Genomic DNA, 14,387 nt, shown 5'->3' on the forward strand with positions numbered 1-14,387 from the left:
CTGCTTATAAATTGATTGTTTCATAATTGGTTCCATATCTCTCTAGGAATCACAGCTAGGCTGACTGGCCTGTAATTCCCCAGGTCCTCCTAGAACAGTAATTTTCAGAGAAGAACTGCATTTAACAGATATTGAAAGGCATTCCACATTTTTCCCTGCTTATCTTTATTAATTGTCTAGTTTGGTTCCATCCCTTAAATTAAAAACACGTTTCCCATAAGTATTCATCCTCCACTAGAGGCTCAGCACAACCCAGCCCTATCTTCACCTCTCCTGTGTTCCTGCCCTCCTGTTACATACTTCCCCAATTTTCTTCCTCCTTGATGCTTTATATCTTCCTCCCTCTCTTTTCTTTATGGTTTGCTTGCACCTCCCTAGCAAAATACATTCCCCAGCAATTCATATCCACCTGGTGCCTGGAGAAACTCCTGGAAAAACCTGGGAGTCTGGCCCTAAAAATGCAGGCAGTGACATTTGCCAGGCTTGCAGGGACAGGGTAAGGTCTGCCTAAAGATTTGTCCAGGGCTGGCTACACTTTACATGATTTCTGAGACCAGTAGGTGGCAGAGAGATGATAAAATCTGGGAGACTGATCCTGGTGGTGAGAGGATAGATCACTTTGGCTCTGGCATGGACAAGGACACGTGCTACTAGAGAGCTGGGTGAGTGTCCGGCAGAGGAGAGCGCTAGGTGGAGGTCCCAGCTTCTTGTAGGGAGGCTGAATGTGCCCAGTGCTCAGCCTCAGCCACGAGTGAGAGGTTTGTGTGCTCAGCAGAAGAACAGGAAGCGTGTGCCACTTCCTAGCTAAGCAGATCCCCAGAAGATAACTTTGTTTGAGGGAGGGGTATCGTTATCCAGGGTTGTGCTCTATATAATTGCACAATCTGCTATCATGCATGAACAGAGCTGTTCAATAGCATGGCCCTGCCTTGTCCTGACATCATGTCTGTGTTGGAAATCCATTTGGAATGAAAAATCCCACATTCCCCAAGTGACCTCGTAGTCTCTGAGCAAAAGGCTGAGTTGCAGTGGAGACTTGACAGACTCAGTGGTGCCAGGGACAGAAGCTCAGTCACCAGCCTCAAAGCGGATAAAGGTTGAGAAGTCAGCAATGAAGCAAACTTCTTTCCAAAAGAAAATAGTATTTGAAAAGTGTAGGAGATTCCCATGATTCTTTGAAGGCAAGAAAAGTCCCAAAGGCAAGGAAAAAGCCACTGTGAGTTAACAGTGTTGCTTTCACCAGCTGATACTATTTTTAGCACTGGTTTTTGGGGATGAAAGTACTCAACACACCTACAGGTTGCCTAATGAGAACATAAATACCAAGGTACACAGGTTCAAAGTGTTTGCCTTTCTCAGTCTGGCACTGTCAGTGCTGCAATTCTTTTGTAGACTCAGTGATTGTCACATGCTGCACATGAGGTCCAGTCTTCTCAACCTTTGCTTTTATGGTCTCTACTCCTTTCTTTCACAGCCACTGCTTTCATGCTACAAAGGTAGCCCTGACTTCCAGCATTACCCTGGTGCCTAAGAGAATCGAGTCTATTTCTTGTTCTTCTCGTGCTCTGCCTTCTCCTCTTCATGCCCATCTCAAACAACCACTTCTCTGCTTAGCCCCAGTACAACAGTAATTCCTCACTGCCCAGCTTCATTTTCATTTAGACCCTTTTCTTTGGGGGGAGGAGGCCCTAGTGAGCTGGAGAACCTGACCCAGAGCTCAGTGGTGCTTTCATAAAAGGCCTCCAGATGAAGAGACTCTGTGGTTTTCCACAAACCAGAAATGTCCTGCAAAACTGCATGTGCCCCATGCTAAAGGCTCTGTACTCTGTGATACCAAAGAAAGTCAGCCCTGATCATTTGGATGAAGGTAACACAGACCTAATAATCACAGACTTGAATGTAATTTCTGTATCAGTTGCATATTGCAAGCTGTTCTGCAACTTGTCAGACAATGTTTGATATTAGGACAGCATTAGCAAAAGGCAGATAGAAGGTTAATGGGAAAGGTCTCTGACAGTAGCTAGATGTAATTTAGAGATGGACTACAGCCATGTAGTTACATACCAGATTTGGGGTTTGGCTCATTATATTAGAGAAAAAAAGGCCTAGAAAGGGATATGCACATTAAGTTAGAGCTGAGTTTTCCAAAAAGACAGTTTTGGTTTGAAAAGGAATGGGCAGTTGACCATCTGAACCACCTGCCCTCTTTGATTCACCAGCCTGCACTCTCTAAAAGTGCTGGGTCCTCTTGATACTGTTTAGTCCTCTCTCTCAACTGCTTCCCAGAGAGGGGTTGAGGGTGGCAGTGATGACCACTCACTCACACATTGATACTAGTTTATCTCAGTAGTATATAGCAAAACAAAACAGCAAAGGTGTTCTTTCCTTCTCCTTACTAATTTATCCAACTGTGCCTTTTCTTATTCATGTTGTCTTGGGACTTGTGAATTCACCACTCTGTGTCCTCTCTCCAGGAAGGCTGTTCCCATGCTTTATGTAAAATTTGGCTAAAAAATATTCTGCTACTGCTTCTCTCTTGAGGAGAGTGATTTTCTAAAGGTGTTCAGAATATGACTTTCAGTCCAACTACGTGCATTGAGGGTGATTTTTCTTTTGTCTCCAGACTGGTTCCTCTTGCAAAATATGATTATTTTCCATCTCTCATGCTTTAGCTCTTTTGAAATCCAGTTCGAAAAACATCATCTCTGCCTCCAGTTGTGCTTTGGACCTTGGGGCTCTGCAAATCATCCTAAAAGCTGTTTGGGAAGACAACTCCTGAGATGAAGCTCTGAACTTTCATGGACACAAATGCCCAGAAACACAGAAGAGTGGCCTGAAACTGTTGGTTTGAAGGTACGAAATTTTGTGTCCCTCGTGTTTTAGTATCTCATTCAAATGACAGTATTTCTGGAGACAGAGTGTCTCCCAATGCCATTCTGGGAAATTAAATTCAGTGTTGAGTTTGCATAAAGAGAGAGGAGAGATACTTGCTGCTTCATCACTTTGAGCCTGGCATCTGTATCACTGCTTAGCAGATCTTGCTTCCAGTAATCCTCTTTTTCTTCAGAGCTGAGCACCAAGAGCACATTCTGAGCAATGCCTCCCGAAAGACTATAAAAACCATACCTCAGAGTAAGGTTATAGCCTTTGACTTGTAATTAAAACTCTCAGAGCATTTAGTTGTACTTGTGGATGCATTACTGAGCCTGTGGTCCCTCTCTTCTCCAGCCTCTCCAGCATTTTTGCAGGTGGCTGGTGGCAAGCGAGTGTGCCTGGGGTAACATTCCTGTGTGCTGGGCTGCTGGAATTCAACTATGGTCCTTAACAAAACAGTTTGGTTTAGACATTCTTTAAGCATGTGCACATGCAAGATGCATTTGGAGGAAAAACTAAGCAGAGCTGAGACACTGAGAGGTGAGGCTGTAAAATTAGTCCTTCTCAGCTTTGATAAATATTCACTGATAATCTTATTTTCCCATTCTGCTGCTTTTTTGGGTAAAAGATGTTAAAGAACAGACCAAAGTGTCTGATAATGCCAAATATAAACCCAATACTTCAGTATCTGCCTGAAAACCAGTAATGCAACTTGTCTGTCAGAGCTGAGTGTAGGGTAACAAATTAATTCAATTAATGCTGCCACTATCAGAGATGTTGGCATTCCCTTTTCACCTGCCACACCACAACACCTAAAGACCAGTGAGCGTGGGCACACACAGAGCTGTGTTGAACCACAGAGATGCTTTGGTCCCTGTTTAACTGAGCAAACTCCCATTTATGGATGTATTAGGTTTTCACTGCCTGCTGCCTGTTCCTCTCCCCCCTCTGCTTTTTCATGTTCAGTGGACTCTCCTCTCTGTGTCTCTGCCTCTCTCTCTATTTTTTTTCTCCCTATTGTTCCCCACGTCACTGACTGTCACTCACTTCATAAAGCCGTCTGGCTCGGAGCTTAAATATTGCAGGGCAACTAAAACCCACCATCAGAGCCAATTCAGTCATATCTGCTCAGTCGTGCGACAAGATTGGGGCTTTTAGGGTAGGGAAGAAGAGAGACAAAAGTTCACTCTTCCCTGCAGAGTGCCAAGAGAGGAGGGGGACACATTTCTTCGGTGGAGCCTCTGACAGCGGCAAGTTGCTTGCTCAACATCCTTAACCTGTTCAGCCTCTTTGGCCGGTAGCGGGCACAGGTGGCGACGGCTGGGAGCAGGGTGGGGGTCTGCAGCCAGCCCAGCAGAGCCCAGAACACCAATCTGTTGGCTCTGAGTGGGCTTAGGCAGAGTCCTGCTCTTTCCTCATGACAGGCAATTTCAGGGGAAAGATGGCTACCTAAATGCCTTGCTTACCCCCTTTTTTTTTTTGAGGCTGGAGGGGCTGAGTGCTTGCAGGTGGAACCCCAGACATTCAAACTGGTTGTGCTGCTCCTCATCCCTTCACCCAATATCGTTGCTTGCAGTTGAACTGACTGAGCAACCTCGAACTTGCAGAAACCAGAGGGGATGGGCATGGCAGAGTTGTGAAGAATGCGGCCAGTTGGAAGGGATCTCAGGGAGGGCTTAGCCAAAAAAGCTGCGAGCAAGATGTGTGATGGAGTTAGACAGGAAACATTTTCCCTTCTCTTGTACAGTGAGTTTTCCATGTGATGAGGTTTATCACACCTAGAATGTTGCTCTTGAGGGCTGCCGTGGAAATGCTCAAATGGTAGTGTAGATATCAGTGTGACTCACAGGGAAAGAAGGGGATGGAGGTAACCGAGGTGCCTGAGGGACAATGAAGCTTGTACTGCGTGTAGTCATATTTTATACTGAGTTGCACGTGATTGGTAACTGTGGGGTGTACTTTGCTCCGTGAATTTGCAGAAAGAGGATGTTTAAATCAGTTTAGATAATGTATGTAAACAGCATAATCTTCTGCTAGACTTGTTAATGTAAGCGCCGACATTAACACACTTCTTTACACGACTTTAATGACTGAGAAAGTAGCAATTTTCCTTGGTGATTAAATTATATGTTTGCCACTTATGTATGTGAGGTGTTTGTGCAAGCTGAAGGAACTGTTTTCTGTTCTTCATTTTCTAACATGGCTGTCCAGGGTAAAAATATTGTGAGGTTTGAAGGCAAGGAATATGAGTCCGTTCTTGCTTTAGAAAAATGCCATCATAAGTTTGAGGGGTTTTTTGTTGGTTTTTTTTTGATTGAAAATTTGTGAAATTCCCCCGAGCCACAGAATTCTCAATATTTTGCGTGTTTGTCTATGTGTGACTATGTACACAGAGTAGTTGAAACAGACTGGTATGCGTTGGTGTGTCATAACATATGGCATTACAAATATATCCCCAAATACGTCTGAAGGAGGAGGGAAATTTAGATACTCAGATTTTCATGCTGTTGACTGTACCTTCCTTTTCCAAGTGCTTGTGTATGTGTCTGCATTTAGGGAACTATAGATGGAGGTAGTATCTAAGAGATGAAATTCTAGATCCCTGTGAACAGCTATTTTATGAATAATGTTCCCTGTTTCACTTGTCATCCTCTATGAGTTGGTCTTTCTGGGCCACTGTAATATTCCACATTCCTCGGAGACTTCAGACTGCTGTGATGTGTTAAATCAACCCATACAAAACAACTTTCATCTCTATTTTCCTCATTCACAAATCTTCCCTTGCTGAAATTATATAGTGGGAAGTTCAGGATATGCAGAATGAAGCCCTGACCTAGGAATAATTTCTTATCATGCAGAAGTAATGACAGATGTATTATTTGACTTGCATTACTTGAAAATGGACGACTGCCTTAGCTTTGCAATAGCGTATCTGCAGCTGGATTCCAGCTCTGTGTTAGCCTGAGATAGTGGCACTGACATTCTAGAGACAGAAAATAGCATTTTAGATCCCAGTTAGAGGCCTTGGTGTTTTCCCCAGGTTGGTTCCACTGTGAGTGTGGTAACCGACTTCAGAAGGAGATGCAAAGAATAGCCCCGATACCACCAAATAATTATATTGCATATAACATATTCTGTCTAGCAAAACTAATCTATATAGTAGTTGTTAAGCTTATACAGAGTTACTACCACAGTAATGGTGTTATAATTGCTGTTCTTACCTTACTTCTACAGTGATTGCTAAAGTAGAATTGACATTTGCAACCTAGAGAGAATTCAGGTATATTTAGGTCAAGATGGGTGCAGATTTGAGATCTGTTTGACCTGAGATGGGTTCTGGTGCAGAAGTATTTGTGTGTTTGAAAGCTTCACCCTCTCTTCTAACCACTGCAGCTGCCTGCTGATAAATCTGTTCCACTGTATTGCTGGTGAGTGTTTGTACGTGTACAAAATCTAAGCAGACTCACAGAACTGAGCCTACAAGGCACCACAGAAGACTCTCACCTGCAAAAGGAGATAAATATACTCCCTGGCTGAAAAGTAATTGCCCATTTAGAGCCATGGAAGGAAGAATTTAGCAGGCAGCTTGCTCTGGCTTCCCAGCCTTTCTTCTGCTAATAAATCATTGTGAACAGGCAAATCAGCAAGCAAGCAACCGCCTGCCCTTCTGTTCTCAAAGCAACAAAAGACATCAGCGGGAAAACCTGTAATCTTTAAAATTTAGCATAATTTTTGGTCTTTCTCTTTTGTTTTTTTCTTCCCTTAGACCGTAAGAAATGGGTGACTGGAGTTTCTTGGGGAACATTTTAGAGCAGGTGAACGAGCAATCCACTGTCATCGGGAGAGTTTGGCTCACAGTGCTCTTCATTTTCCGCATCCTGATCCTGGGCACGGCTGCCGAGCTCGTGTGGGGAGACGAGCAGTCAGACTTTGTGTGCAACACCCAGCAACCTGGTTGTGAGAACGTCTGCTACGATGAGGCCTTCCCCATCTCCCACATCCGGCTCTGGGTCCTGCAGATCATTTTTGTATCCACCCCTTCGCTAATGTACTTCGGGCATGCTGTGCACCACGTCCGCATGGAGGAGAAGAGGAAAGAGAGGGAGGAAGCTGAGAGGCGCCAGCAAGCTGAGGTGGATGAAGAGAAGCTGCCCCTGGCTCCAAACCAAAACAAAGGCAACAACCCTGATGGAACCAAGAAGTTTCGCCTGGAAGGTACTCTCCTGAGAACGTACATCTTCCACATCATTTTCAAAACCCTCTTTGAGGTGGGATTCATAGTAGGTCAGTACTTCCTGTATGGCTTCCGAATTCTCCCCCTTTACCGCTGCGGGCGATGGCCCTGTCCCAATCTTGTGGACTGTTTTGTCTCCAGGCCCACGGAGAAGACCATCTTCATTATGTTCATGCTGGTGGTGGCTTCCGTGTCCCTCTTCCTCAACCTGGTGGAGATCAGTCATTTGATCTTGAAAAGAATCCGGAGGGCTCTGAAGAGGCCAGCAGAAGAGCAGCTTGGAGAGGTCCCCGAGAAGCCCCTCCATGCCATCGCAGTCCCCTCCATCCCAAAGGCCAAAGGCTACAAGCTGCTGGAAGAAGAGAAGCCAGTGTCCCACTATTTCCCTCTCACGGAAGTAGGGGTTGAGCCTAGCCCCCTTCCATCAGCCTACAATGAGTTTGAGGAGAAGATTGGGATGGGACCACTGGAAGATCTCTCCAGGGCATTCGATGAGAGGTTACCATCGTATGCGCAAGCGAAGGAACCAGAGGAGGAGAAGGTACGAGCAGAGGAGGAGGAACGAGAGGAGGAGCAGCCAGGGCCTCAGGAAGAGCCAGGGGTGAAGAAAGCAGAAGAGGAGGCAGTGAGAGATGAAGTGGAAGGGCCTTCAGCACCTGCTGAACTTGCCACTGATATGAGACCCCTGAGCAGGCTAAGTAAAGCCAGCAGCCGGGCCAGGTCAGATGATTTGACTGTATGAAGGTGCAGGATGCGGGGAGCACATGAAAAGGAAAAGGTTGAAGAGAAAAGGAGAGATAGAATCAAAAGATATTTTTAAGCAAAGTGCTAAAATGGCCACTTGAATATTATTTCCTTTTATGATTCTCAACTGGAAAGGTACTACCATGGTAACAGTGCCTTATTTGCCCCATATGTCCCTGTATTTCCCTGTTTCCACATGCCAGCTCACTCCTTACAGTACTATCTACACTGTACACATAACTGATGTATTTTAAAGCCTGACATGGCAGTGATACCCAAATGTTGCCACTGTGATCATATTTACTGAAAGCCTTGTGTTCCACATTTCTCTAGGAATGTGGGGTGGATCTGTCTTTCAGCCAGTGAGGGGAAAGACTGATCAACAACTGTATCTAGTCTTTCTCTTTCTGTTTCCTCCTATGGCTCACTGAGCAGATCTCCCCTTTGCTGTTGGCATGGAATTGCAGTTATTTAATTCACAAAGTGAATTCTATGCTTAGCATCAACACACTAAAATACTAAGCCCAACTTCCCTTCTTTATTCAGAAAATAAAGGCAAAAATGTTCCAAATTTCTCTGTGAATGCATATCTGAGTTAGGTAAATATATTTTCCCTGGTCAAAAATATTTCTACTCTTCAAGCAATATTGACAGTGGGCAAGATTAACAGTAGCTCTTTACTAGGACTTAGCAGATACCCAGAGATGGGTTATTTGTTCCCAAGAGGGTCATCCAGCCCTGAGACTAGTTCAGAATACTGGAAAGAATAAATTCAAGTGATATTTTTTACTTGTAGCCTTGTGACTTAAAAATTTGAAACTAGATTTAGCCAAGCAAGAGGGAAAACTTCTGAGAAAAGAGGGGACAGCTATAGCCCCCAGAGCATGAAATCAAATACAAGCCTTCACGGTATGATCCTGACAAGTGTTCAGTTCCTGGAGCTTCCAGGCTCCCAGGCACTCAGCAAATCTCAGGTACAGAGACCTGAAGGCACCTGTGAACCTAAACCAGGGGTCTAGGTAACTATGTGACTTTTTAAACTTCTAAATACAGAAGTGGTTGGTCAAGTTTGAAAAGACTGATATGGTAAAAGTCTTTTGATGGCCTTTGTTTTTAATTTGACAGACAGGAGCTATTCAGTGGGCTACTTTTCCATTAAATGCCAAAGTCTTGGTCAAGTAAGACAATGCCTTTCAAAAGATGACTTAGACCATTTATGCCAACAGGTCTGTACAGACTTCTCAGAGACTCAAAAATCTTTTTTTACAGAAGGCAGAAAATTATGTGCTTGCAAATGTTTAGATGTCTAATATAGATTTCTAAATTTAGGATTACAGCAGCAACTCTTGGCTGGGACAGTGCAGCAGTGAGTTCAAAAGCTTCAGGTTAACAGCTATGTCCCCCCAAAACTGAGCCCCATGCCAAAAAAGTGCAGGTATGCACTCTGCTCTGTTCTGCTCTGCAAACCTCAGACCCTGCCATCTCAGCAAATTCTTTCTGCCGGGCTGCAGCCCATCCCATTGTTCCCAGGGCAGGCTCTAATCCAGGTCAGAGAAAAAAAGATCTTTGGCACAATGCATCAAACTCATCCCGCCATTAGCTAGAAAAGACCCCCTGCAGCCTCCCATTGTGGCAGGTCTGACTCAAAGCCCAGGAAAGGCAAATGGGAGTCAGTGAGAGGCTTGGGCCCTGTCCCAGCCCCAGAACAGTCAGTCCTGTCGCTCCTGATCCCACCCCTTCGGTGGAGTTCCCTGCCTGGCCGGACTTCACTGCAGAGTGACAATAAGCTGTACATATGTAGAAAGTTTGTAGGGTGCATTGGGATTCTTCAGCCGCCACAGAGGTGCCACATATTGTTTTTGTTTTTTCCTTTTTTTTTTTTTAACACTATTCATCCTTTTGCTCCTTTTGGGCCTGTGTATTTTCCCAAGGTTTGCAGCCTGAGGTCAAAACCTTTTTTTCCTTAGACAAAGACTGTTGGGTGTCCTTCCTTGTGAAGGAAAACTGGAAGGTCCTTCCTCAGTTTTGGGAAGGAATATGACAAAGCAACACATGCAGAGAGAGAGCCTGGAGGCTACCATTTATCCACTCTCTTAATACAGAAATAGGAGAACTGTTATCACAACTGAGGGAAGAGAATGTTTTTCAGCAGGAAGAGTCCACTGTGCCCAGTTCAATATACTAGAACTAAAGAAAGGGCTAAGATTTAGATGAACAACACAATCACCACACTTAGACTAGATGGGATCTATTTTATTTTCTCCATAGAAAGAGACAAGAGTTTGAATGATTCTAAGCATCAACCAGCCCACTTGTTGAAGCATGGTTGGAAACATACTTTTCTGCAGGTAAAAACCACAACCTTGTTACAGTTTATATGAGGTATCTGCATCACAGCATCTGACCCTTCCAGATACCAAGATACTGGACTGGTTGAATCACACCCATCCCTGCTGACTTCGAGTTACTTGACAATTCCACTCCTGATCTCTGTCAGTCATACATTCATTAGATTACAGGACTACTTAAAGATGAGTGCTTGTTCATCAGGAGTACATGATTCATAACATGGCTGTCAGGCGGGGCAGTCTTTAATAACCACATGTTAATTATGTCCTTTTCCACTGGAGAGCCTCGGTAAAATGCACCATTTGCAGTGTGCTCCATGGACACTGTAGTTCTCTCACAGCTGCCACGGGAAGGCTCCTTTCTTCCTCTGGGTCCCAACAGCACAAGAAGAAGCTGGCATTTTCCTCCTGCATCCACTCAACTGCTTCTTGATTTTTTATTTTTTAAAGTCAGTTTTCAAATACTCTGCCTGGCTGGCAGTGAATCTGTAGCCACCAAGCTTGGCCACAGCATCAGGACAGTGTTGCTCAGCAAATGGGGCAGGGAACACTCCGGTCTTGTGGCACTCAGCCTCAATTCTGCAAGGAAATCTCTGTGGGACTGTCAGCAAGTCATTCTTTGTTCTTGTGCAATTGGGAATCATTTCCTACCTTACAATCATGATGTGAGGCCAGACATGTTGTGCTAGTTATGGAAAGGGAGGTCCTTGAATGGAAAGCCTACAGATGAGCAAAGGATTATTGCTATTTCTGGATGTGATAGCACATAAATGTGCTTTATTCCCTCTCAATGAGACAAACTTAATGGCTTATTCAAGAAATTCCTAGTGAAGTTGCATAACAGCCTCAGAGCTGTGGATTCTACTCAAAAAATAACTTAGCAAAACATAAAGTTATATATGATGAATGAGGAATATTATTTCCTTGGGAAGGGGGAAATCACTGGACAATTAGAGCCATGCCTGGATAATTTAAAAGTGTGTTTATCCCCTTGGCTCCCTGTGCAAATAAATTCCCAACTGATCACATGGCTCTCTGCAAGGAGCATAAGATGCAAGTGTCAAAATCACCAAAGGAAGTGAAAGTAGAAGAGCAAGGTAGTCTCTTAGCTTACAATAGCATGTGGGGGTTGGTGTTCTCTAGTGTCTAGAGCAGTGGACCTAGGATAATAATCTTAGATTTATTTCCAGCTCTGCTTCTGACTTGCTGTGATAATCACTTTACCTCTCGGTGCCTTTTTCTCCACCTGTAAAATGGGTGTAAGAATTTCTACCTACCTCACAGGGATGTTGTGAGGCTTCCTTAATTCTGTTTGTAAAGTAAGTAGGAATGATCTGATGAAAAGCACTGCGGAAATTCATGGTATCCTTGTTATTTCTTGGCAGAACTGCTAACTTGGGTAATATATGACTCCTCGACCAGAAGGGCAGTAGTTTGGAAATGTGAACACTGCACTGCACTGACAACATTAACATGGATGTGGATTTGCCATGGGTAAAAAAGACTTCATTGATTCCCTCACCCATGTGTCCCTCCTTAGCCAAGGCCATGTATGAAGCTGTGGTGACAGTGTGGTGATGTGGACCCCTCTTCTCCATGCCCAGCATCCACTCTGGGGCAGCATTTGTGCTTAAATAAGGCAGTTCCTGGAGCACTTGGTTCAGGTTGGTGGAGCTCTGACAGTTTTGAGGTGCTTGCAAGGCATGTGGGAGAGGGTTGTATCATACAAAATATTGCTGGGCTTCTTATTTTAAACCACTCAGAGCAACAGATACTGACACCCACAGCCTCTCAGTGCTGAAGCACACTGAGGTGCAGATTCCTCCTCCTGCAGGAGGGGAGAGATTTGGGGAATCTCTGCTCTCTAGGTCTCTGTGGGCATCAAATCTACTTAATGGTGGGGGAAGCCCTATCTCTCTTGCTGCTCAGTAACTCACTGACTGTGCAGTTTTACATTTAAAGAGCAGCTGTGTCACACAATGCTGAAAAAAAAAGTGGCAGTTTGCTGTTTTGTATAGAAAATGGCTTTTCAGGCTGACAACTGAAAGTAATCCTAGCCTAGGATTAGTTTTGTTTAGTAAAGACAGGAACATCCATGAGTACTACACTGAAGCCTTCCTGTAAGCCCAAGGCAGCTGTGATAAAACAGTATATGGTGCCAGATTTCCTGAGGGCCAGGGCTGGATAAATGTACCAAAATCAGGGGACTTGTCGAAGTATTGGAATAATTTTTCGCCCCTACAGAATCACATTGCCATTCCTTGGGCTCTGTGTGTGCTGTACCTTCTAACATGGCTCAGGAAAGGCTTTTTGCCAACACCAAATGTGCTCACACAGCTGAGCAGTAACCATGGCAAGTGAGTATGTGTCAGCTTTACCAAGACATAGCCTGGCACACAATCCTTTCCTTGCCACTAGCTTGGCACCAGCCTATTTCAGTGGAAGAGGCAAGACTTATGTATCTGTCAACAATTCAAGCTTTCCTCTCAGCAGCCTGCTGTACAAAGAGACACAGGAGGTTTGTTCAGCCTGGAGAGGAGGGGGCTGAGGGCATTGGAAGCCCTAAATGCTTTCTTCAGGTTCCTAGGGGGGGAGGAATTCCAGGGAATATGGAGGCAGACTCTTGACAGAGGTGCGAGGCACCTATCACAATGAGCAGCAAAGGAAAATTTTGCCTAAAAAAACTCTGACAAGATAAAAAATTGTTCGGATGGAGAGTGGTTCAGCTCTAAAGCAGGTGTCCAGAGACATGTGGGATCTTCATCCCTGGGGGATGAAGCTTGGCTGGGGAAAGCACTGAGCATCCAAATCTGTCTGTATTTAGCAGAAGGTTGGGCCAGGTGATGCCTTCCAGCCTGAACTATCTATCCCATGGGATATCCCATGCTGAAAGCTCAGTGCAGCCACTGCAGGGTGGAATGACACATATAGGACACTTCCTGCCTCTCGGGGTGCTCTGGTAGAGCTGGTTTAGGCTGTCCCAAAGGCCACACCACCTCCACAGGCACCAGCAGAGGCTGCTGCACACAGAGTCAGCTGGTGAAGTGTTCAAGGCCTGGCTGGATGGAGCTCTGAGCAGCCTGGTCTGATGGAAAGTGTCTCTGCCCATGGGAGGGGTTTGGAACTGGATGATCTTCAAGGTCCCTTCCAACCCAAACTATTCTATGATTCTGTGATTCTATGAAATGATGTTTGGTAGCTACAAAAGCTGCTTGAGGCCAGAATCGTGTTGTGTAACTGGTTTGGAAAAAGCATTATAAATAAAAAAAAAAAAAAAAGAAAATAGAGAGTATGCTTTTCAACAGATAAAATCATGGAAACATAGCAACTTAGGTCTTTCCATATTTTACCTTCAGCATCAAGTGTGCCTTTAAATCCATCTGAAAGTGCAGAGGACTGCATTTTAACATTCTGTCAACAAAAACCGGTGTGTTTTAAAGCTTGCTGATCTGGGATGAAGCAGCACTGAATAGAAATGGTGATTACAGAGCTACTGACAGAACATTTTGAAAAAAACAAAGAGCGTTGGCCTTTGCCTTGCTAGATCCAGCTTGGTACAGTGAAAGCAAACCAGGCATTTATTGGCTTCCAAGGTAGAAAAGCTATATACAAAAATGCTCAGGTAAGTTTTTCAATACATACATGTTAGTTCACAAAAGAGTCATAGATAACCCCGTAAAGGAATCCATGAATTTCCAGTGAGCATCATCACCTGAACTCATCAAAAATAAACTCAAAGGAAATGCAGAAATTAGAATGATGTGGGAGTGCTTCCAGCTTCAGAGTTCTTGTTTATGAAAACCTCTGGAGAGAAGAGAAAATGGGTGGCTGGCTGCCAGCTAAGGCTATTTGTCATAAATATGCCCTATAGCACCTTCTGGAAACCTGTATGATTTCTAAATATACTCTTGGCCATACCCCATGATTTAATTCAATGTTTTGCACATTCCTGCATTATTTAAAAGGCTTGATTTTGGTTCTCTCTACAAACTGAACATAAAATAGCCTCATTCACTATAATATGTGGAAGAATAACTACAACTGAGAAGCTGCCTTTGTACCTGTGGAGGGCCATGGACCCTTTTCCCCACACATGCACATCAGTGACTGTGTGAGGAAGAACAGCACAAAGTAAATTTCCCATTTTCTTTTCACATTTTTTGTCTTCCCTGAAGGAGAAGCCCTGA

At 44.3% G+C, this 14,387-nt stretch overlaps 1 protein-coding gene across 1 annotated transcript; it reads left to right on the top strand.

Annotated features, from left to right (window-relative positions):
• The first annotated feature begins 2,688 nt into the window (after positions 1-2,688).
• Positions 2,689-11,556, top strand: GJA8 (gap junction protein alpha 8). Its single transcript, XM_059872507.1, has 2 exons — positions 2,689-2,853; positions 6,641-11,556. The coding sequence occupies exon 2, from the start codon at positions 6,651-6,653 to the stop codon at positions 7,848-7,850; it is 1,200 nt and encodes a 399-aa protein (XP_059728490.1). The 5' UTR covers positions 2,689-2,853; positions 6,641-6,650; the 3' UTR covers positions 7,851-11,556.
• Positions 11,557-14,387: the final 2,831 nt, after the last annotated feature.

The sequence above is a fragment of the Haemorhous mexicanus genome, chromosome 2 (assembly GCF_027477595.1).
Source record: "Haemorhous mexicanus isolate bHaeMex1 chromosome 2, bHaeMex1.pri, whole genome shotgun sequence".
NCBI lineage: Eukaryota > Metazoa > Chordata > Aves > Passeriformes > Fringillidae > Haemorhous > Haemorhous mexicanus.

Excerpts from the sequence above, each read along its gene's own strand:
- GJA8 (XM_059872507.1), top strand. The coding sequence starts at position 6,651 with ATGGGTGACTGGAGTTTCTTGGGGAACATTTTAGAGCAGGTGAACGAG.